This window comes from Eptatretus burgeri, chromosome 1 (genome assembly GCF_056783735.1).
Source record: "Eptatretus burgeri isolate ZD-2024b chromosome 1, Ebu_testis_v1, whole genome shotgun sequence".
Taxonomy (NCBI): domain Eukaryota; kingdom Metazoa; phylum Chordata; class Myxini; order Myxiniformes; family Myxinidae; genus Eptatretus; species Eptatretus burgeri.
In genome coordinates this window covers 54168891-54191462 of record NC_140961.1, presented here as the reverse complement: position 1 = coordinate 54191462, position 22572 = coordinate 54168891, and the positions used below count along the sequence as shown (strand labels likewise).

Sequence of the window (22572 nt, the reverse complement as noted above, 5' to 3'; positions counted from 1 at the left end):
TTGAACGAGTTAAATCGCTTCCACTGGACTATTGAAATGATTTAATAATGCTTGGTTATCCTTGGACTCAGTCTGGCTAGCAGCTCGTCAAACATCGCTGGGGGCATTCGCAGGAAGTTGATGAAGGATGCATGGTCCTCGTTACGGAGTTCCTCCATGAGCTGGTCATATATGCCGTAATGGCGTCGCCTCCCGATCCATGGTCTCACCCAGTTCCTTTTCCTCCGTTCACGTCTTCTTCTCCCGGCTCTGTTGGTACGCAACTGGTGCAGTGTCAACTCGATGAGGTCATGTTGATGTTTGAGGACAGGTAGGTATTGTCGTCTCAGCCTTGCCGTATCCTCCATCTCTCGGAATGACATGGACATGTACTCACCACGAAGTCTAAAAAAAAAAAAGACGGGTTCCTCCTGCGAAGGCCCTTTTTATATACCAATTCCCCTAATCACTGCGAATACGTCATTCTACGTCAGCTGTTTGTTAGAAATGCGTTCAGTAAGTTCTGTGGTCGTCCTGAAGACGTCAAATACGTCTACATACGTATTTGTTCGTAGGACATGCTCCACAACTAATTCCCAAGCACGTTACTCATAGATTATAAATAAGTTCCCTAAACATTACTTTGATGTGTTTCGATGTATGAGAAACTTTCTAGTCGCACGTTGTGAGCTGTGAACAACGTTCGTGTAGCGTGCTTATAAAACGTTACCTATCGTTTATGAATAAGTTTCGGGTATGCAAGTGTTACCTCAACGTGTTTCCACATATGAGTAACATAAATAACGTGTCAACGATCGCATAACGTGCCTAAACCTTATGGCCAGCGTAGCGGAACGTGTGCGCGAAACGCCGAGTACGTCGTAAAATTTTAAGCATACGAAAATTTGAGAAAAACCACAAAGTTCAACGATTAAAGCCAGCGTACGACTTATGGCAGTTTTTCAGCGTGCTCTTAACGTATACAAAACCTCATCATAACGTATTAGACATGTGCCAGCGTATTAGGCAAATTTTTCACAAATCGGCATAGGTTGACTAAATCGTCAAGATGTGACAGCCCCTTTAGAGAGTGCTGCAATACCGATGTCCAAACGCTTGAGCTCAGATGATAACAGAGACAGGTGATCATCCTCTCTTAGGGATAGCACATTCCAGGCACCCACCCAAAGCGACCCCCTCAGGTTAACCCAAGGAGACCGCTGTCTGGTGGATGGCACCTCGGCACCACTCCGACACTCTCCCGCAATCTGACCAGGGAATGTTACCCCATGGTTTCCCTCCTATAATCAAAGATTGGGGGTCCTGAGGCTTTGCCCCAATCCCGTCATCCGGTGAGCTGCCCTGCGAAGGGAAGCTGCACAGGAGGTACTCCCACTGAGTTGGTTTTCAGATTTCTTTGCATTTTTGTGTTTTGTGGAGTGAAGGGTTTTACGGTGGTCGGAATGCAAATCCTGCCACCAACCTCCTAATAAGTAACCCAACTGCAGGAGGACATCCGCGGACACAGTTGGATACGAGATATGGATGGCCGTTGGCTCACAAGGAGCTCCTCCGCCCTTTGACAGGTTTTGTTTGTAATCCTGCTGGGTGTCCATATCCAAACATCCTCTACCCTCCGATAAGCAGAGGATGCCCAGTCAGCAAATGACTTTGGAGGCCAACTTTGAAATGTGGTTTGTTCAAGAGTTCCTGGCTGATAGTGAGACCCAAGAATTTGAGTGACTGAACCACTTTGAGAGGATTGGTGAGAAGAAGAAAAAATCCAAAAGGTATTTTCTTTCTTCTCCATTACATATTTTGTGGGTCATCCATGATGCTTTCCAGTGGATCCCTGATTATCTTATGTAGCCACTACCAGGTGAACCCCCAAGGGTATGACCACTATCTTTCTTTGTTGCAGCCAACAACCTTTGTACTTTGCCTTTTTCACCTCATTTCTTGAAGACAATGAATCTCAACTCATCTTCTATTCAGTACTTGAATGACTTATCTATGCCTTCCCCTCTTTGGACCAATCCTATCCGTTATCCTTAATCGGTCTTTTTTCCCCACCACATTTAAACGATCGAACCGGGATTTATGAGGAATTTCGGACTACTCACACTCAAAAGTACAATCATTTTACCTGTACATCTCAGTTTTTTTCCCCAGGTTGTCCATTGTTCTTTTTGTCATAAGCAGGTGGACTTGCCCACTTGGTACTTTTGGCTGCTGTACCATGCTCATGCTTTAGAACTGCTACAATGAGTTTTGGAGCTGGATTTTCGATGGCCCGATGCACTCCCCGACACCAAAGCATTTCTCTTTCAGGGATCCCACCCTTAACCTATGGTTAAAAAACTTATACTGCAAAGCAGCAGGTGAGAGGCCACCTGCCTTGTGGTATAGGTTTTTTTTTTGAACCTGTATCACAAGAAGCCTTCAATGACTCAGTGGAAAAATCCAATGTTCTGGGGTTAATGTAAAATGAAACCCCTCCCTTCCCAGACCCCCCCCCACCCCATTTCCCTCTCTGACAGACAACCCCCCCACCCCCCAACATTTTCATTTTATACCTATGCTTGAATGTCAAGCCTCAAATCGAGGGGGAATTTTTTAAAGTTTTCATAAAAGCAATCATATGACATTATCAATTAAAAGCTCAATGGTGGTATCACTGATGAAATATCATGACCTGTTCTGGTGCACCTGAATTGCTGGTCATATGAGGTTAAACAGCAAGCTTACTTTACAGGAACCTGGATTCCTCACAGCCCTGGAGTACAGCGAGAAGCGTCGCAACGTCTTCCATGTGTCAACTGGCAGCCAGGAGTTTGAGTATGCCCTTCACAAATCACCAGGCCGATTTAAATATCAACTTAAAGCAAAAATGTTTGCTAAAAGAGAAAAAAAAAAAGTGTCTCTGGGTCAGAAAGTAGTGGGTAAGAAGGTCATGGAATTGCTTTCACATGTATTACAGGTGGACTGAGAGAATAGGCTCGAGGTGTGCACACTTGCCTCTAAGCTGTCTTGCCTGAATTTGGATCACGACTCAGCTACAAACTGTCATCCTGGTGTTTCACAAGCAGGGCGATTCATCAATGGGTGCACCGTCCCTCTGATGGACGTTAAACTGGGCGTCCCGTCTGCCAGCATTAGTTGGTGATGTTAAAGATCCCACGGTTTTCTTCGCAAGGAGTAGGCGAGCTATCGCCAGCACCCTGAACAAATTACAAATTCCTGCCCTAACCTATAGAGAACATTGCATCTGCAGCACTGCCTCAGCACTGCCTCACACCCTCAGCCAATGATACGACCCCACAGCCTTGTGCTGCGTATGAAAGAAGAATGTTTTACAGGCAGGACACTAACATTACGCTGCATCAATGTACTTTAACATTAATTGCATAGACATAGGATATAATGGACAAATCCAAACAGTTTATGGGATTTAAACCTGGAATCCCAGTATTGTGACAAATGCTCAGATGGGAATGCCAAACAGGAAAATGAGAATTTTATTTTTGTTTGGCCAACTCCTTCATTTATCCAAACATGACTAATGTTGGTGTTGGAATATAACAGACTCTAAGACATACTTGAGACGAATTCCAATTATGAATGCAAAGGTAATAAAAGGAAATGTACAATGAAAGAAAATTTAAATGGATAATTGGAGAATTTCAAATGTGAGCTGTTTTACACAACACACCTCTCAGCCAATGTCCCAGAAAACATTGTGTATCCGCTCAATTAATGATCCGAATACATTCCTCCCAGCTTTGCAAATTCGAACACATCTACCATTCTATCATGTAAAGGGTCGTCTTGTTATCCTTAAAATTCGTGTTCGTTACACAAAGCAAAAGCACCTCAAAAGAGCACCAATGTCACGCCATACTTCGTAAGTGGAGTATGATGTTTAGAGCCACAAAATTGAACAAGTAGTCTGCAATCGCCTCCATGAGCCCAAGAGAAATGTCAAAAAAAAGCAAAAACTTTTTTTTAAGGCAAGCTTTTTGTACAAGAAATTCATACATCTTTAAATATCTGCTGTACACCTAAAGGAAACACTGGCTTCAGGCAATATGGATGAAGCAGATCCAAGTCCTGTTGCCACACATCATTTTCATGTTGCTTAGCCTCAATAACTGGGCACTAACACAATTTGGATAATAGAGGGCAATAAATTTGTTAATCTTCAAAAACTTAAAAATCACTTTCCTAAATACCTTTTCCTCTAACCATTTTTGTCATTTTGTACAGTGAAATTTATCATCATCATTGTTTCTCTTTTTTTTATTCCGTTTTCCTTCCACCATAGCAAACTTCTGGGAGGAGGAATCGAAAGCATGGCAATTACAGAGGCATTCGGAGGTAAGAGATTTTCAAATACAAATATGATAAAAAAATTAATGAAATAAAGCATAACCAATTTTTATATTTACAGAGTTCAGAACTGGAAAAACCCAACTGGCCCATACACTATGCGGTATGTGAAAATGCAGGATATTTGCATCCAACCACACTTATAATTGTATTTCCAATGCAAACTGTAATTGGCATTTGTCTCTGACAGTCACAGCGCAGCTGCCAGGTTCAGAGGGGTACACAGGAGGAAAGGTCATCCTCATTGACACAGAAAACACTTTGTATCCTTTGTTTAATAAAATGCCAACATTCTCAAATCAAAGGCCTATTGAAGAGATCAAGCTACAAAAGATCCTCAGCGCAATGTGACAGCAGTGCATAGTTCAGTGCTGAAAGGTTATTGGACCTAAGTGAGTCAAGTCTGCTACCTGCCATCAGACCGCTGATCACCAAAGCTCCCTGTGGCCTTACACATCGACAACTTCTATTTTAATGAACTTAACTTTATTTTAACCAATTATTCCATCCTTTTACCTGACCAATCACCATGTTTTAACTTTTGCTATGTTCAATCACAGATTTCAAAATAAAAAGGTCACATTAGCGAGAGCAAAATCCATGATTACAAGGGATTACAAGGAAATTTTTGCACATAAGGAGGCCATTCGGCCCATCATGCCTGCACCACACCAATACCAGATTTGATAAATCCGTCAATACCCCTTCCCTTCGTGTGCTGCCTTTTGGTTGCTACACTGGTACTCATTTCACCGACCTCGGAAGGATGACAGGCTGAGTCAACCCCCTGGTGTTAATTCAGCGGCCAACGGGGCTTGAACTCAAGACTCTTGGATCCCAAGCCACCACCCTAACCGCTAATCCAACACCAGGTTTTTATGATTTTTTTTAATACATTGCTCCTTGGAAAATAAGCAGTCATGAACTCATTTGCTCAGGCTTTAGAATTGGACAAAATTAAAGTTATGCTTCCAATGAAAAGTTTTAAAGAGGCTGCTCTTGAAGATGAGGAAATAATTTGGGAAGTTTTATTTTTGAATTGGGTGCTAAAATTGGTTAGAGTTCAGCATCATATTGTCCTATTAAAAGCACCAAACACAAATGACAGACAACCCACAAAATTAGACAAATAATAAGCCAACAAAACTGATCAGTTCCATAATCCTTACAGAACATCAATGCTGCCAAAGCAGTTCCTAGACAAGGGTTATCCTGGGTGGTTTGCCATTGCCTTTCCAGCAAGCAGGACAGGGATTTACAAAATAGCTGGCTAAAGATTAGGGCATGTGAAAAAGATCCAACCATCCTTAGTCACCATCAGAGGCCTTTTATTGAATTTTTACTTTTAAGAATTTCGCCATTTCTAATACCGTTGTGTAGTGGTGTTGCAATGTTTTTCTCTGCCAACTAATTCACCATTTTTATAAACCGAATATGTAGATTGTTGATGATAATTATTAGCACCTTTGCATGACTGGCAGATGTACACATTTTGTCACCAATTCCACATCGCATAAGGAGAAAATATCATCTCTTTGCAATGTTGACATGTCAGTGTCAAACATAAAGAATCATCAAACCACCCAGTCTCCCATGTCCAAATAAACGGCTGATAAAACCATAGCCTTATTGAATATGGTTGGCATTTTATTAAGTGCATCTGCAATAGACGTTTGCTCTTCCATGAGACACACTCCTGTTAAAAATAATAACAAAGAAGTCTTGTTTACCTTAACCTCAAACGCTAAACTCGGTAAACAGCCGTCCCGATCGATTGCGGGACATTGCCGTGCGCTTCAATGTCGATGCAGATGCTGTCTTGGACAATGTCTTGTATGCCAGAGCCTACACAAGTGAGTTTGTAATTTACATGATGATACAGCTTGCAAATACTCATTTATCATGGCTCAACTCTCATTACATCACATCTGCATTTGTGTAGGTGAGCATCAAATGGAGATATTGGATTGTGCTGCTGCAAAATTCCACGAAGAATGCGGAGTTTATAAAATTTTGGTAAACACCCTGAACTGCAACTACGTATGAGGCCTCACCGTTCCTGCAACGCAACTCATGCAAACCATGAACAACCCTTCCACCCTTAGCCGTTTAAAGGCCATAGTTCAATATCACGTAATCAGTGGTCCAGTTGAGAATGGCTTGCAGTACCTTCCTGCATTTTCATCCCTGGTTATGTCTCATTTGAATTTGACCTGTAATAACCTTCAATTTGTGCAGATTATCGACTCCATCATGGCTCTTTTTCGGGTGGACTACAGTGGCCGTGGAGAACTGGCAGAAAGGCAACAGAAACTCGCTCAGATGCTCTCTCGCCTACAAAAAATCTCAGAAGGTGGATATATTCATGACAATTTTTTTTCTGACACAAGTCAGTCAAACTCAATATTACAAACATAACAATGGCTGAAGAGCAGTCAGTAAAATTGTGTTTTTTAAAATTCATTTAGGCAAACAAGATCTACTGCAACACACCTAATAATAATAATAATAATGGCTCTTATTTGTCTCCAGAATACAACATCTCTGTTTTCATCACCAACCAAATGACCGCTGATCCAGGTGCAACCATGACGTAAGTATATTCGATAGGTTTAACTTGTATACATTTGCAACTTTATGGAACTTGTTTTATGAATTATATTTTGCAGATTTCAAGCAGATCCTAAGAAACCAATTGGAGGTCACATCCTTGCTCATGCCTCCACAACACGGATTAGTCTTAGAAAAGGCAGAGCAGAACTTCGCATTGCAAAAATCTTTGACAGGTAAATACCTATACTATTTGGAAGTGAGATTAAGAAATACTAATGAGTCAATAACTGATACATTTCTGTGTTTCTGTGCTCCAGCCCTGATCTTCCAGAGAATGAAACAACATTTGCAATATCAGCTGGTGGAATCACTGATGCCAAGGAGTGAAGACGAATGTGTGTTTGTTTTTCATTTATAATCACAATCATTGTTAATGAACACAATATTTATTTGGCTTTTGAGAAACACTAAAAAATAAAAAATGTAGAAAAGCTCCGTCAAACAAAGTTTACATTGGACAAAATATTTTCCTTCTTTAAATAAACTCACATACAAAAGCAAGTGCAAGAAAAGCAAGTCAGAAATTTCTTTACAAGATATACAAATTTACATCTTCAAAACAACTCTGTTGAAAGACAGAGCTTGTTAAACATCTAGTCATTACTGAGGGTGCTTCCTTATCCCTGCACACATTAAAATAAGGTCAAACAAGTGCATTTTAACCTGCAACTTCTGAAGGATTGAAAAACATAAAAGATAATTGTCTAAAGCTGCTTCCTCTGAATGCCATGTGCTCTGAACCTGTAAAGACATGTGTACTCAGGATTCCCCCAATTACTGAGAATTCTCAGCTCAATGATCTCATACGGAGGAATGTTAGAGACCTAAACAAAAAGGGGGGGCTGAGTGTTAGTCAACATCAAACATTGCAATTAAAATCCATAAAAAGTTATACATCTTGAAATGGTGGAAAAAAAAAAAAAAATCGACATAGTCAAACTTTCCCACTCTAAACACACCTGGACAGGAAAAGTTTGCAAAGACTCGTCATCCTCCTGAAAGGTGTATTTCCCCAACAGATGGCCTCCTTCATCATTCTCATCCTGTAAACCCTAAAAAAAAAAAAAAAAAAAAAAATACATCCACTCCTGTGTTCGATTTAGGAAGGGGCGTTCGCCTATCATAAACAGGAAAAGTTGCGTAGTGCATTCTCTTGGTAACTTAATTCAACTCTGCTCTATTCAAATGATTTAACAACTGTGATAAGGATCTAATAGCAGCACAGTAGAGGAAAAATGATGTTTAGTGATCAACTTCGATTGCAAAAACAAAGTTTCAACTTCCCCATGCATAAAGAAAATCAAGTATTCTGGTTTACTGTAATAGCAGAAAAGTCATGTCACTTTCATGCTTGATAATTTGTGCCAATTCCGTAAACGTTCTTAATAGGACTCACAAAAACTGAGAACTCGCGTGGAGCACTGTCAATACGTCCAGATGGAGAAAGTGTGCGAGGAACGTGTTCCATGACAAACTCGGTCAACTCAACAGATGCCGATAGTCGAATTACAGCAAAACCATGAGTGCCTTTAAAGGCCCAGCAATTTCCAGGATTCATATCAGGCTGAGAGAAATGACAGAAGAATTTTTGTGAGTTACAAATGCCATCTTACAACTAATATTCATAAAGTACTGCATGATCTCTAATCCTGTCATGTCTATCAAGTTCATTTATTTATTCGTATGCAGCCTGTGCCTGCTTGGCTGCATCATTTTCTGGGGATGCGGCTGTGCTGCTGATGCAATGCCCCGTTACCAGCACACTGGCACTCATTGCGCCAACCTCGGAAGGATGGCAGGTCGAGTCAACTCGTCGAGTGTTAATTCAACGGTTGACGGGCTTGAACTCAAGACCCAAATATATTAAGCCAGCCACCCTATCCGTTAAGCCAAGACCAGGCTTGTCTATCAGATGAGACTGCAGATATCGTCGCGTACAAGTCCTGCCACAAGACAGCTTTTAAAGTTGTTTTTTTTGACACATTGGATTACAGTGGTGGAACAGGTACCTGTATGATGACTCGTGGGGATTGTGACTGATACATCAACGGAATACCAAATAAGCTGATAATAGCTGCCTTGGATGTATACGATTCTGAGCAGCGCACATTTATTACTGCACCACCTGCAAGGGAAGGAAACACAAAAACAAAAATACATTACAGTGCATATATATATATATATATATATATATATATATATATATATATATATATATATATATATATATATATATATATATATATATATATATATATATATATATATATATATATATATATAGAGTTAAAGATAAGATCGGGAGTATGCACATGTAACCATACCTGCCGACTCCAATGCAAAATCAAATTTTCCCGTTTTGTCTTCAGAAAATGTTTTTAAGGCATGATGAACTATGTTGAACACCTCCTGCCAGAACAAGATATTGCACAGACATGCTTGGTCAACTTTAACTCATCTCTGAGAAAGAAAACCTATGCTAAATTTGATTGTAAGCATTCAAACTAAAATTCTACACAGTTTGTGTGAAACCTACAGCAGTCAGTGTTCACATGGCAAAGGAAACAAGTTCCTCCGAGCAACATCAATAAAACTTGACCTGGCGTGGTGGACGATACCATCTGCCTAGGGGAATGCAGGGTGCAGTGTTTGCTGGGATTGCAGGGCAGGCAGTGCCTGGCATGAGGCGACCCAGCGGTTGACCGTGTGTAGCCTGGCCAACCCGGGTCAGGAGTCTGGGATTGCTGGCAGGGTGCCCGTCACCAAACCCAGCAGACTCCCCCTGGGAAGGCCATGTCATGTGTGGTGAGTCATTGGCACTGTGGAGGGAATCTGGGGGAGGGGAGTGGGACCCGTATCGGTGGGGTGCCCCCTTCTTTGTGTTGTGGTGGTGGTGGTACCACATGTGTTGTAGAAGGGACCAGTCCCCACAAGCCCGGTCGTGCCCTGGACCGGTCACTGCATGCAGTGGACAGGTCCATGGGAGGTGGGCCGCCGCTCAAGACACCATGTGATACATTTTCCAGGATACAGAGTGCACACCAAATCGGTGTTTGATTCTTAAGAGTGCAAAATTTCGACTTGTTCAGGTCACAGCTAAACTCACTGACTTGTTAGTTATGTTCATTATAGGTTGTCGACATTTGAAACTCAAAGAGAGAACAAGTTTGAATTAAAAAACCTATTTTCTGATGTTTTAGTATTTAGCAGTGTTGTTGGCGAGTCCAAGTCCGAGTCCGAGTCCAGCAGTGCTGAAAGTATAGAAAATTGTAAAGTGGCAAAAAAATAACGAATTTCTTTGTGCTTATGTATTATGTAAATGAAGACAATAAAATATCATAACCGACTTGCAGAGTAACTTGCATCAAGATTTTAGACCATACGAGCAGGGGTGCCCGGCGTTGTTCAGCAACGCCGGTTCCCTCCCTCTGCCTTTTCCGACCCCTCCACCTGCCTCTTACCATTTTAATGGTACCTCCCCCTGCCTCTTACCATCTTACCTCTTCCCACCCCTCCCCCCTCCCACTGCCTCTTCCCGCCCCTCCCCCTGCTTCTTCCCACCGCTCCCCCTGCCTCTCCCCACTCCACGCTCTGGCTCTTCCCACCCCTCCCTCTGCCTCTTTCCACCCCTCCCTCTGCCTCTTCCCAACCCTCCCTCTGCCTCTTCCCAACCCTACCTCTGCCTCTTCCCACCCCCTACCTCTGCCTCTTCCCACCCCCTACCTCTGCCTCTGCCTCTTCCCACCCCCTACCTCTGCCTCTGCCTCTTCCCACCCTCCCAGATTCCAACCCCACACCTTCCCCGCCATCCAGACTACCACCCCCCTTCCCCTGCCTCCCCTGATTAGTGGAGGTTGGCTTTTGGGCTTCTCACTGTATGGGGATGTGCACAGTACAAAAATGTAAGTTATCTCCACAGCTGACTTGTAATACTCTGTCACCACCACCGGGTGGCACTACAGGAAACACATTCACATAGAGAACTTTTGTCGACCTTCCCTCCCGAACCCCCGCGACTGCAGATGAAACCAAGTATCCCATATTCACCATGAGCTCGAACATAGTCCATGTGCCATGTTTGGTGGCAATTGGCTGAGTAGTTTTGGCATGATTGGTGTTACACACAGACAAATGACATTTATTTATTATACTATGGCCCTCTTGCTGTAGTTTGCTCAAAAATCGTTATTACATAATCAATAACGATAAAAAATTTGAAATGGTAAGAGTTTGATTCCCGATAACTTGAATAGAACCATACGTCCTGAAGCTCACCTGCATCAGGAGCAACAGTCACTCAAACCCCCCGCATAACCCCGTAAACCATAAAAAAATTTAATGCTGTGAAAAAACTTTTATGCATCACGGGTGAGGAAGTCTGCGGTCAGGTCTCATCAAAATCGTGTGTGTAGTTTCAGAGAAGAGAGCAAATACCTATTTTCTTTTTTTGGGGGGGAGGGGGGTCAATTCCCCCCCCCACCGTAAACCTCTTTAATGAGCGCATATTTTGATGCGGTCAATACACCTTCGTTTGGCATCAGATATGAAGCTTGTGACCAAGTTTCATCAAAATCGTGTGGTTCAAGTGATAATGACTGACTGACTCACTAATTTATGGACACTGCTCGACCGCACACGCTCACCAGGCTAAAGTCCAGGTGAGCTAAAAATGTCATATATATTCTCTAGACAAATCCACCTGCGTAAATGTTTTATCAGTTAAACAATGAGGTTGTTTGGATAGATTTGGTGCCGTGGTCAGTTGGTGGGTAGATGAGGCGCAGAGATTAGTTGTTGGGTAGATTTCGTGCTGAAAAAGTATTTATTTTACTCCTGTGTCAGGAAAATGCTTGTTTGTAAAACTTTTCACAGGTGTAAGAAGTGAGAGGTGGACATTATGAAAGGGGTCAACCCCCAAATGCCTACATCAATATATATTAAGTTGAAAGTGTGTCTGTCTGTGTGTGTGTGTTTCTCTGTGACCTATGCACGCAAAAAGTACTGGACTGATCCTCACCAAACTTCACATGCTGACAGAACATGAAACCGGGAGTGTCCTGATGTAAAAGAATTGTACTGCCAACTTCCGGTTTCCGAATTATTACGTCATCACCTGATTTTGTAACGTTAATTTTTCAAGTTCAGCCGATTGACATGGGGCCAACGCCATTTGCAATAGAATGAAAAAATAATGCTACAGTCAATTGAAGACAATGACTTCCGACTTCCCGCTTTCCGAATTATGATGTAATCACCTGATTGCGTAACGTTAATTTTTCAAGTTCAGCCGATTGACATGGGACCAACGGAATTTGCTAGAGAATGAGAAATTAATACTACAGTCAATTGAAGACAATGACTTCTGACTTCCTGGTTTCCGAATTATGACTTATGCATTCGACACACTTTTCATAACGTTAATTTTTCAAGTTCAGCCGATTGACATGGGGCCAATGCCATTTGCAATAGAATGAAAAAATAGTCCTACAGTTAATTCCGAATTATGATATGCATTCGACACACTTATCATAGGCCCTATTCACATCAACAAACGCCTCTTTTAATGCATGATTAACACAAGTCATATTTTATTGTACATACAGGTAGTCGTCGACTTACGACGGAAGAACCTCCAATTTCTAACTTACTGGCATTTTTCAAACTATGCGAAATTGATGACTTTGCTCGAACTCTACTGTATGCTCAGGTGCCAACGTATTTCACTTGGAACTCGAGTCAGAAACGTTGGAACAGGAGGAAGCAAGGTTCAGAAGTTCCAGGATATCCCGGTATTTACAAATCTGACGCAATGGGTCGAGTGTACACAGTACATCCCAATAATTTTGAGTGTTTCTGCGTCCGCCTCCTCCTGCATGTGAAATGAGGTCCAGTGATTACAATTAACTGTGACATATACTCCTTCAGACCCGCCGTCATCCACGGGATTCCTGTGCGGAGCATGGGTATCCCTGCTAGTCTATTATAAAACTGACTGAGCCTTTTTACAGTCTTCCTCTAATAAGAAGAACCAGAGATACATGAAAAGATTCAACTTCAGGAAGTATACTGCATTTGGTTATAATAAATAAAAAAAAAGACTGACAATTTTACGTAACCTGTGGTAAAACAAACAAAATTAACAATCTCCCTCACTTAATTACATACCTCTTTTGTTACAGCAGACCAAAAATCATTTCGGGCTCCATCATCATTCAAATGGCCAAATCGTTTTTTGAGGTTTGCTGAAATTTCATTTTCCAGCTGTTGCATCAACAATGGCAGACTATCCCGTGGCACAAAGTGTTGAAGTAACCACTTGTGAAAAGGAGCCATCTCGGAGCTTATCTGCTGACTTTGCGTCAGCTGTGTCATCATCTCAGCCACAACACCTTTCACCTGCAGAAAAGTAAAGATGTTTTGAAACAAAGATCACCAAGCATGGGGTTCACAATACCTTGTACTAGCAGCTAAAAATGTAGTACAAAGACTAGAACGGCACTTGGTAGAGCACATACCTCCACCAGGCTGAACAGTTTACGTTTTGTATCCCGCCGATAGGCCAGATCCGGACCTGAACCAAAATTGAATCGGCTTGTTCTAGTCACCTAACCAACTAATCCACCTAGTTTTATCATAATCAGTCCACAATTTTTTTTTTTGAAACATCATGATATATAATATACAGATATCGTTTATGGCCCCAACTCTCAATGGTGAAGAATCACTTGAAAAAAATTCTAATAGTCGGATCCGGATCTTCACCAAAATCTTATCAGTTAGCCCTTGTCACACATCCATCTGCCCATCAAATTTCATCCGAATCCATCCATTATCTTTGAGACATCCTGCACACAAACAAATGGAAAAAAAAATCACTCATAGAGCGACACTTGGCAAAACAGAACAAAGAAGAACGGCACTCGGTCAAGCGCATACCTCCGCCAAGCTGAACAGTTCACGTTTTGTATCCCAATGATGGGCTGGATCTGAACCAAAATCGAATCCGCTTGTTCTTGTCACCTCACCAACATATCCACTTAGTTTTGTCATAACTCATCCATAACGTTTTGATATATCATGACACACTGTTTTATAGTTTTTGGCCCCATCTCTCAATTTTAGAAATTAAGCCTGTAATGCCAAGGTAAGGTGTAAATGAAGGTGCCAAGTAAATGACCTTTTGACCATAAAATTAATTGGTGGTTGTATTAATTGACCTGATATACAAATTTCAAGTCAACCATATGCAAATTGAGGATTTTAGAAAGTGATCCTAAGTTGTTCATTTGGCTGATGCTGACCTCAAAATAATTGGTGCTTGAATTCAGTAAGCTGATATGCAAATGGTCTTAAAATTTCAAGTCAATCGGATCAAAATTGTCAATTTTAGAAATGTGGCCAATGTTGATGTTTTGCCCTATGTTGACCTCAAAAATAATAGGTGGTGAATTCAGCCAACTGATATGCAAATGCTCTTCAAATTTCAAGTCAATCAGATGAAAATTGAGGATTTTACAAAATTTGGCCCAAATTGGCCTTTGGGCCTATTCTGACCTTTTGACTGATGTAAACCTCAAAAGTAATTGGTGGTTGAATTCAGCGACCTGATATGCAAATCCTGTTCAAATTTCAAGTACATCCGACAAAATTTGAGGATTTTAGAAAATTTAGCTCAAATTGGCCTATTTTTGGTCGACGGAATTTTACGAAACTTCAATGTGGGAGCGTCGCAGGGTCGGTGACATTAATCTCTGAAAACTCCAGGACCATCGGTTGAGCGGTTTGGGCTGGAGGCGAGTGGACAAAAACGGAGGCGATCAACATACTTGTCAAAAAAAAATTATTCTTTTTTGCCAAGTAATGACCAAATACCAAGACCTCAAAAATGAATTTTAAAGATCCTGGAATCTGAAGAGTACTGAAATTGTATCAGTGATGATTGGAGCAACGAGAATGATGAAGACGAACCTTGGAGATCTTAAAAAAACATCCCTGGGCATATTAATACACAAACAAACTGCAGTTGGAAGCTATCTGGGGCTCAGTGATGATCCTGAAAAGAGCTCTCGGGACAAAACTTTGAGAACACAACCTCACAGCTTGGTCCATGAATCGTGACCCCTCCCTTACTGAAATGGAGGTGGATACTTCGAGATCTGGGAGTACTCCGTTCCACCTTCTGAAATCCGCATATGGAGATAACCAACAACACACACCTTTTTTTTTCCCCTCGCCTTCCAACACTGAGACCATGCCAATTGCATCCATTGCAAGCCTTTTTATATTCAAGAGGGGAGAAGGAAACACTGATCACGGGGCAGTGACATGACACAACACGGCGCATGAAAGGGTTTAATGAACAGGAAGACAAGAGAAGGAAAGAAACATTGCAACCCAGAAATAGATTGGAAGAGGTAGGGGAGGGTTAATGGGCAGGATATAGAAAAGATCATGGTTAAGATTGGGGGATGGCATGAGGGGATGCAATACTGCAAACTTGAAAGCTTTGAGGGAAGAATAGAATTGAACAGACTGAGGAAAGAGGTTCATAAGTGAGAAAAGAGTAACAAAGAAATGGAAGTGAGCCTGGATTTGGGGAGTTTCACAAGGAGGGGCTGCTAGTGATGTTGAAGTTACTGGGAAAGGATGGAGGGATGAAAGAGGCAAGGGAGCAAAACCAAAGAGGAGAGGGTAGAAACCAAAAAGGCCAACAACCTATCTACGAAGACAGAGCAACAGGCTTTGTGCAAGATGACAGTGAACGAGAGAGCTTTGGATTCCACAGCATCCAGATGAGAGGTGTGAAGTGGCAGCAGCAGGCGATAAGAAAAAGCGGTACTCGAGCTACAGCCAAAAGCAATGTAGACCGAGAAATTTAGATTTACCAAAGTAGTACTTTGTAGGACGAAGGGATGCTCAGTCTGCAGCTGGCTTTGGAGGCCAACTTTTATATATGGTCTGTCCAAGAGAGGTCGTCACTTAAAGCGAGGTCAAGAAGTTTAAGAGACTGAACTTCCAGTGCAGGCCAAGTGTGAAAATAGATATGTGGTATATCAAGAGTCAAGACCCTTCATGAGAGATGGTGATGATACGAGCTATGGATTGAAAGACGTGTTCCAAATGCAAGATCAGGAAAAATACGATCCTTTCAAAGTAAGCAGTGGGGGCTGCCGGCCTGTCGGTGTGATGTGAAGTTGTCCAGCATGATCTGGAGTAGTCTGTGGAATAATGTACAGCCCTTTCTGCTCAGGAATAAACATCTCAGTTCAAAGGATCTTGTTAACAAAAAAAAAATAAAAAGATTGTTGCCTTTTAACACCAAAAAAATGATTTTCCTTTACAGTAAACCCTCCAATATCATGGGTTTCTACCAATTGCGGGTAACCTATTGTGTTCCGATTTAGTTATCGCAGTATTTAATTTTGGCCAATCATGGTTTTTGAGCTGAGATGAGTCATTCTTTACCTCCCATTTCCGATTCTTTTCTCGTTTCTCACGCACTGTTAATTACAGTAATCATACCAACACATGGGAACAAGGCTAAATGTAATGATGACTCATCATCAAACAGGAAATGACATACGGACATCACGTAATATTGTTGTGGGGCCGGGTGTCGGCGGCGAGCACGACCACTATGTGGAGCAGTAGAGTCGGCTCCACCGAACACCCGGAATCTAGGTCGTACTTTTCAGATAAATCTGAAAGGTCACGGGTCCCTTATCGGACCGATGATCGCCAATAGGTCGACCACGTGGATAGGGTTAATTGCCAATTTCAATTTACCTAAAAACACACGTCGTCCAAACCACCGGGGAAATTCACGCTCGGCAGGATCTGCGCGATCCGGGCCGTTACCGAGCCGGATCCAAGCCGAACCCCGAGCGGAGAGTACCAGATTCCTGCCGGGCCGATTGCAAGATTTCAGCAGCAATGAGGCCTTCTAATTCCCGTTCGCAGCATGGCAAACTAATGGCAGAAAGGACAAGGACGAGCTGGGACATTCAACAAGAGGGGATTTATTTACAATGGGGGGAAGGGAACACACAAAGAGCAGAGTTATCCGAATAAGAAATGTATCAAATGTACAAGCAAAAACACTTTACAATTCTACTTAGACAAGACAGGCCCACACACAGACACGCACACCCAAAAAAGAAAATGGACCTGCCGGGTCTTTATTCGGCTCTCCAGCCGAGGAGGATAGTTCGGCTGGGAGTCAGGACGGCTGGCTACCTGGCCACGAGCGCGTGGCTGGTCGTCCACCCCTTCCCGGAGCTCCGGTCGCCAAAGGACGGACCAGGGCAGCCGAATCCAGAGGAGGTGAGACGAGGTGATCTCCCTTGATGAAAATCGACCGCTCGCTGTAATGCGCCAGATGAGACACCCCCGAAGCATGGGATGCAGTCCGCCGCAAACCCAGGCAGACGTGCCTCGAGACACCCAGGATGCAAAACTCTCCAAGCTCGTCCCGACAACCACACTTTCTCTTCAGGAGGGAGGGGCCTCTTCTCCTGGCCACTCACCTCCTGATTGGTCAGACCCATCGCGCGATTCCCTGGCTATCTTCCATTGGACAGGCCCACGGTAGGTGGGGCAACTTCCCACCCTTCTGGGTGGAGTCCCGATCAGAGGCGTTTGTAGCTCCACCTACCTCCTCACCTCCGGCCACGTGCGTAATGGCGATGGTGCTGAGTGGGAGATGGGGCAGGTGAGACGCCCGCTCCTTGCCGATTGGCAAGAGGGACGCCATGCTCATGTTAAACTCCACCCACGCACGCGCGCACCAGCGAGCGCACGAAGAATGCAGTGAGCAATGTTGTTGTTGTGAAAGCGAAGGTGGGCGTTGTTGTCGTTGTTATAAGTGATGTAAAAGAAAACCCTGACTATCAAAATAACTCCACAGCGCTCGAACATTTAATTCCCATTAGACTAGGGACGGGACCCTAACTGGAAACACGTACTTACCGATATAACTGATCTATCGGACCCAGCTGTTGTGTGCAGTGAGCTTCCAAATCCGTAACAATACTAGATCTACAACATTTAGTAGACACACACACACACACAACAGTTAATAATGGTGCCCAAATGTAAAACGATGGACAAAATTAATCATTCCAAAAGGCAGAGAAAGGTTATGACATTGTGGGGGGAAAAAAACGAGTTGTTGGATATGTCGGCAAGAAGTGAAAGTGCGGCATCTGTGAACCACCATTACCGGATCAATGAATCAACTTTGTGTAAACATGAGTCAAATATCCGTGTAAGGGTTCCTGCCAGCAAAGTGCAAAAGGCTCATTCTAGTCCCGTGACCCTCATATTGAAAGGACGGAAAAGTGCTTAATGTTTGGATCGAGGACCAAACAGAAAAAAAAAATGCCTTTGAGTGGACCGGTCTACGGAAGAAATCATTGTGGATTTACTTGGGCTTTGAGTGGAACGGTGTACGGGAGAACCTAATTGTGGATTTACCAACGTTTTCATGAGGCACACAGGACCGAAGGCTCTAGTTCAACCATGGCTCATGGAACTAATCGAAGTGAAGGGATTTATGTTGGAGCAGGTTTTTAATGCCGAAGACAGGATTATTTTGGAAGAGGATGCCATCTCGTACCTTCCTGTCCAAGCAGGGAAGATCTGCTCTGGATCAAGGTGGCTAAGGATCGTGTTACCCTTCCTCTATGTGGCAATGTAGCAGGTGACTGTCATATTCCTGATGATCCAACACCAATCGCAAGTTCTACATCCACATCTTTCTAACCTCCACCCCTCTCCCTCACAGCAGCAGCATCATCATCATCACTGAGCTCAGTCTTACATTTTCTGTTTACAGTAGAGAACAGTAAGAACGAGTACGTAATGTGTTTACCCTCACCCACCTCGCTGTTTTGGAATAAATTTAAAAGGTAAAGTCGTGTTTTTGTTTATTTTATGCCGTATTTATAGTATTTCGATGTGTATTTCAATGTTAACATGATAGGTATCAATATCTACGTGTTTATTTCCATTGTAATGCGTTTATTTCTGGCTGCTGTCGATCTTCCTCGATATTTCCTCAAACCCAGGAACCGAACCCCCTTCTTTCCATTGGCCCTTTGTTTCCACGATCACGATTTTAACTATCAAGACATTTTCCAGGAACTTAACCCCACGGTATTTGAGGGTTTACTACATTTCAATCTCTGATGGAATTTCAAGACAAGTGTGGTCTGCTTTTCCACCATATTAAAATATGCAATTTAGTATCTGTCTGTCTGTGTCTGTCTATCTATCTATCTGACCGCGATGCATTCGGTCATTACTTATCCAATCTTAACCAAACTTGACAGGAGCACTCAGGGTAACACGATGGAGGCTCCAGCAACTTTATTTGCCCCCCATTCCCAAAGTGGGTCTTCTGCCTTGGGCAAAATCCATGTTAAGGTGGATAGAAAGAGTTTATCGTGGCGTTTTCAAAGGCCGCTTCCAATGACAAAAGTATTAACGCTAATAATGATAAATAATAGCATAATATTAATGTTACTATAAAACAATATTAATACAAATAATATCCCCCATCCTCACGGGGTTTTTCCTCCTTGGCCAAACGCTATTATAACATGTATAAACAGCTTATTGTGGGGTACCCCGACCGGAAGTTTAAAAAAAAAAAAAAGATAAACTACAAGCACAAATGATTCGAACCTCCACCCCTCTCTCTTTTCAAACAGTCACTACTACTGTTTAACACTAAAGTGAAAAGGATGAAACCCAACGTTCTTGAGGCATTATATGGTGATGGATTTCAGAGGCCCTGGGGAAGCACAGACCAAGAGACACAAAGAAACCATCGTATAGTTATCTCCATAGTATACTGTGTAGCTAATTTGCCCCCCCTCCCCTTTGTTCAGTAGGGAAGGGGAAAATGTGTTGTGTTTGTTGTGGATTAAAACCCCACTCTGATTATTCTTCATATATATATATATATATATATATATATATATATATATATATATATATATATATATATATATATATATATATATATATATATATATCCCAATCTCAACAGTGGATCAAAACACTTTTCACAACAACACACCACAAACATCAAGCCACCCCATCATTCTGTGAAAGGTTGAATTAACCGAAGGATTAAATTGACACAGCAACCAAGAGCACGAGAAGGGCTGAATGGCAGCGGTGAAAAGACAAGGAGGTGAGCGCTTATCGGGACTGAGAAAGCCCTACCAGCTGCGACAGCAACATCGAGGAATTACCGAAAGGAAGCCGTGCAGCATGGAAGGAAGCATCATGTCAAGGCATGATGCCACGCCCCAACCACTTCATATCTCCAACGTCCAACGACTTCAACCAGATGATACAATGGTCCAATGGGAAAGTGAGCGGATCAAGTGACCCATCGCTCCACAGAGTTATCTGTGGAGCACTGGCTTCAGGGTCGTTGGCCAGAAGGTGAATCCGAGAACTCCCCTCGTGATCCCTAAACAATATGCTTATCGCATCCACCACAGACTAACGGACCCAAGCCTAGATCTACTATAATCGATATACCCCAGAGAGGATAAAGTGACCCTTCCTGCCGCTCCCTTAGGGAGCAAGTGTACTAGTGTAATCAAACGTACAGACCTTGAGGGGAAGACTTCCGAGATCCTGTTTAATGGTAACCAAGTCATTCCTGACTTGCATTTGAGCTTCCTGATCATCTCTGTAACCACTGAAGAAGAAAAAAGAAGATATTATAAGGGATTTTCAACCCATAAAATTAATACTCTATTAACTTTTTTTTTTTTTTTTTACTCAAAAGTACACAGTAAATTACTAGAATTACCTCATTTCCTTCTTCACAATGTGCTCCACATCTTTCAAGACTTTCTGAAAACAAGCAAACAAGTCTTTTCCCCAAAAGTTTCCAACACTAGAAGAACGCATCTTATCAAAGACGAAACCAATTAGGTCATTTCAGACAAGTCATGGTTCGTGCAATGGATTAGAACAAGTGATTGTTCCACCATGAAGAAAGCGTTTGGTGGTCTTTTACACAAAACGGAAGGCCTTGTTCGCTGCAAATAGTTCAGACACGAGACGACAAAGCATCACCTGCTGACTCTCCCAAGCCTGTTGGCGATGCGCTTCTTCCTTTGATGTCAAGCTCTCCCCCAGCAGTTGCTCCACCTTTTTTAGAAGCTCAAGTTTGACCTCTTTTTCCCTGTGCAGTTGTTCAGCTCGAAACTGCATCACAACATTATGGAGATCTACTATGCTCTTCTGCAAATTATCCACATCAGATGGATCACTGGGAGAAGCCTAGAAGAAAAAGCATTGAGAGAGTTTCAGAGTTGTGGTCCTGCAGCCTTTAAAATCTAATTTCAGTGAAAACACGACGAATAAGAGCACATGCAAGGAAATGCCATTAGGCAAACACTCTCCGATGTAATAATTAGCCGAGCTCTGTCACCATAATACACTGAAAATATTTTGTATGTGGGGATTCCTTTTTTGGTTAATTATGCAATCACTTCAACAGAATATGTATGTATGTATGTTTGTATATGGGCTGACAGCAAGACCGAGAGGTAAGCACACTAGCCTTCAATCTGTCGAGCCTGGGTTTGAATCCCGGCCCAACTCTAAAACTGCCTTGCTGGTGTTTCATCAATGTGGGTGTCCCTCGGATGGACGTTAAACTCACGTCCCATCTTCCGGCATTAGTTGGTCGATATTAAAGATCTCACAATGTCCTTCGCGAAGAGTAGGCGAGCAATCTCCAGCACGCTGAACAATTTCCAAATTCCTGCCCTAACTGCTGCTGGGAAAACAATTGCAAACTACTCAATATAACCCTGGTCTACTTTGGTTGTACTGACACTGTAACAGAGAATGGTACATTAGTATGAATGAAAACACAACACAACACACAACACACACTTGAAGTTATCTTACATAAAGGTTCACATAAGGTGCTGACATTTCAGGCGTTACCAATCGTCCCCGGTAACCTCCAGGTCACGAGTAGCCCCATTGTCGGAGCAATGAGCTTTGTATTAACGAAAGGTAAAGCCTGAAAATGTCAGCACCTTGTGATCCTTTATGGTGAACAACTCCAACCACTTCAAGAAGATTTATTTTTGAGCAATAACAAAGCTTACCATGTGCATCCGAAATATTATAATATAATTATGTAGTAACAACCAACAAAACAAGTGGATTGTAAACAGATAATTGAAAATAAATCCACACCATAAACTTCGCACTTATAATTATGTTCACTTCTTCAAAAACAAATTCTTACTTTCAAACATTTTCATTTAAGATACACTGGTTTCTTCACATTCATTCATTCAGGTTTCATTTTGTGTTAAAAAAAAGTTTTTTTTCCTTCTCTTTTTATCCAAAGGCAAAGCTTAAATTTTTAATTAAAAAGAATGTGAAGTTTCTTGCTCCACCTATACACCCTCTTTCCAGCCACCTTGTTTTTCAAAGTTTAAAGTCAAACAAAAGACAAATTTCAAGAATTAAGGATTCCTGTGTCCCATCGTGATCTGATTTGACACCAAATCTTCCCATTAACAAATACACACAACATTA

General features: G+C 42.2%; 2 protein-coding genes across 7 annotated transcripts in view; one reads left to right on the top strand and one right to left on the bottom strand.

Moving 5' to 3' along the window:
• The window catches only part of DMC1 (DNA meiotic recombinase 1), a 39864-nt gene extending 32382 nt beyond the window's left edge, over positions 1-7482 (top strand). For 2 of the 3 annotated variants that reach the window (XM_085884540.1, XM_085884550.1), the window contains exons 6-15: positions 2735-2817; positions 4304-4356; positions 4430-4471; positions 4559-4631; positions 6130-6221; positions 6311-6384; positions 6607-6721; positions 6901-6961; positions 7038-7154; positions 7239-7482. In XM_085884540.1, the coding sequence (XP_085740666.1) occupies positions 2735-2817; positions 4304-4356; positions 4430-4471; positions 4559-4631; positions 6130-6221; positions 6311-6384; positions 6607-6721; positions 6901-6961; positions 7038-7154; positions 7239-7308 (780 nt within the window). In that variant the 3' untranslated portion in view covers positions 7309-7482. The remainder of the gene's footprint in view (positions 1-2734; positions 2818-4303; positions 4357-4429; positions 4472-4558; positions 4632-6129; positions 6222-6310; positions 6385-6606; positions 6722-6900; positions 6962-7037; positions 7155-7238) is intronic. The other variant, XM_085884559.1, reaches the window with a different exon arrangement.
• Positions 7349-22572, bottom strand: part of LOC147034509 (SUN domain-containing protein 1-like) — a 64997-nt gene continuing 49773 nt past the window's right edge. For all 4 annotated transcript variants that reach the window (XM_085884463.1, XM_085884456.1, XM_085884472.1 and 1 more), the window contains 9 exons: positions 21085-21291; positions 20816-20859; positions 20614-20701; positions 13147-13377; positions 9306-9390; positions 8991-9106; positions 8378-8545; positions 7941-8033; positions 7349-7805 (listed from right to left, as the gene is read on the bottom strand). In XM_085884463.1, coding sequence (XP_085740589.1) covers positions 7686-7805; positions 7941-8033; positions 8378-8545; positions 8991-9106; positions 9306-9390; positions 13147-13377; positions 20614-20701; positions 20816-20859; positions 21085-21291 — 1152 coding nt within the window. In that variant the 3' untranslated portion in view covers positions 7349-7685. The remainder of the gene's footprint in view (positions 7806-7940; positions 8034-8377; positions 8546-8990; positions 9107-9305; positions 9391-13146; positions 13378-20613; positions 20702-20815; positions 20860-21084; positions 21292-22572) is intronic.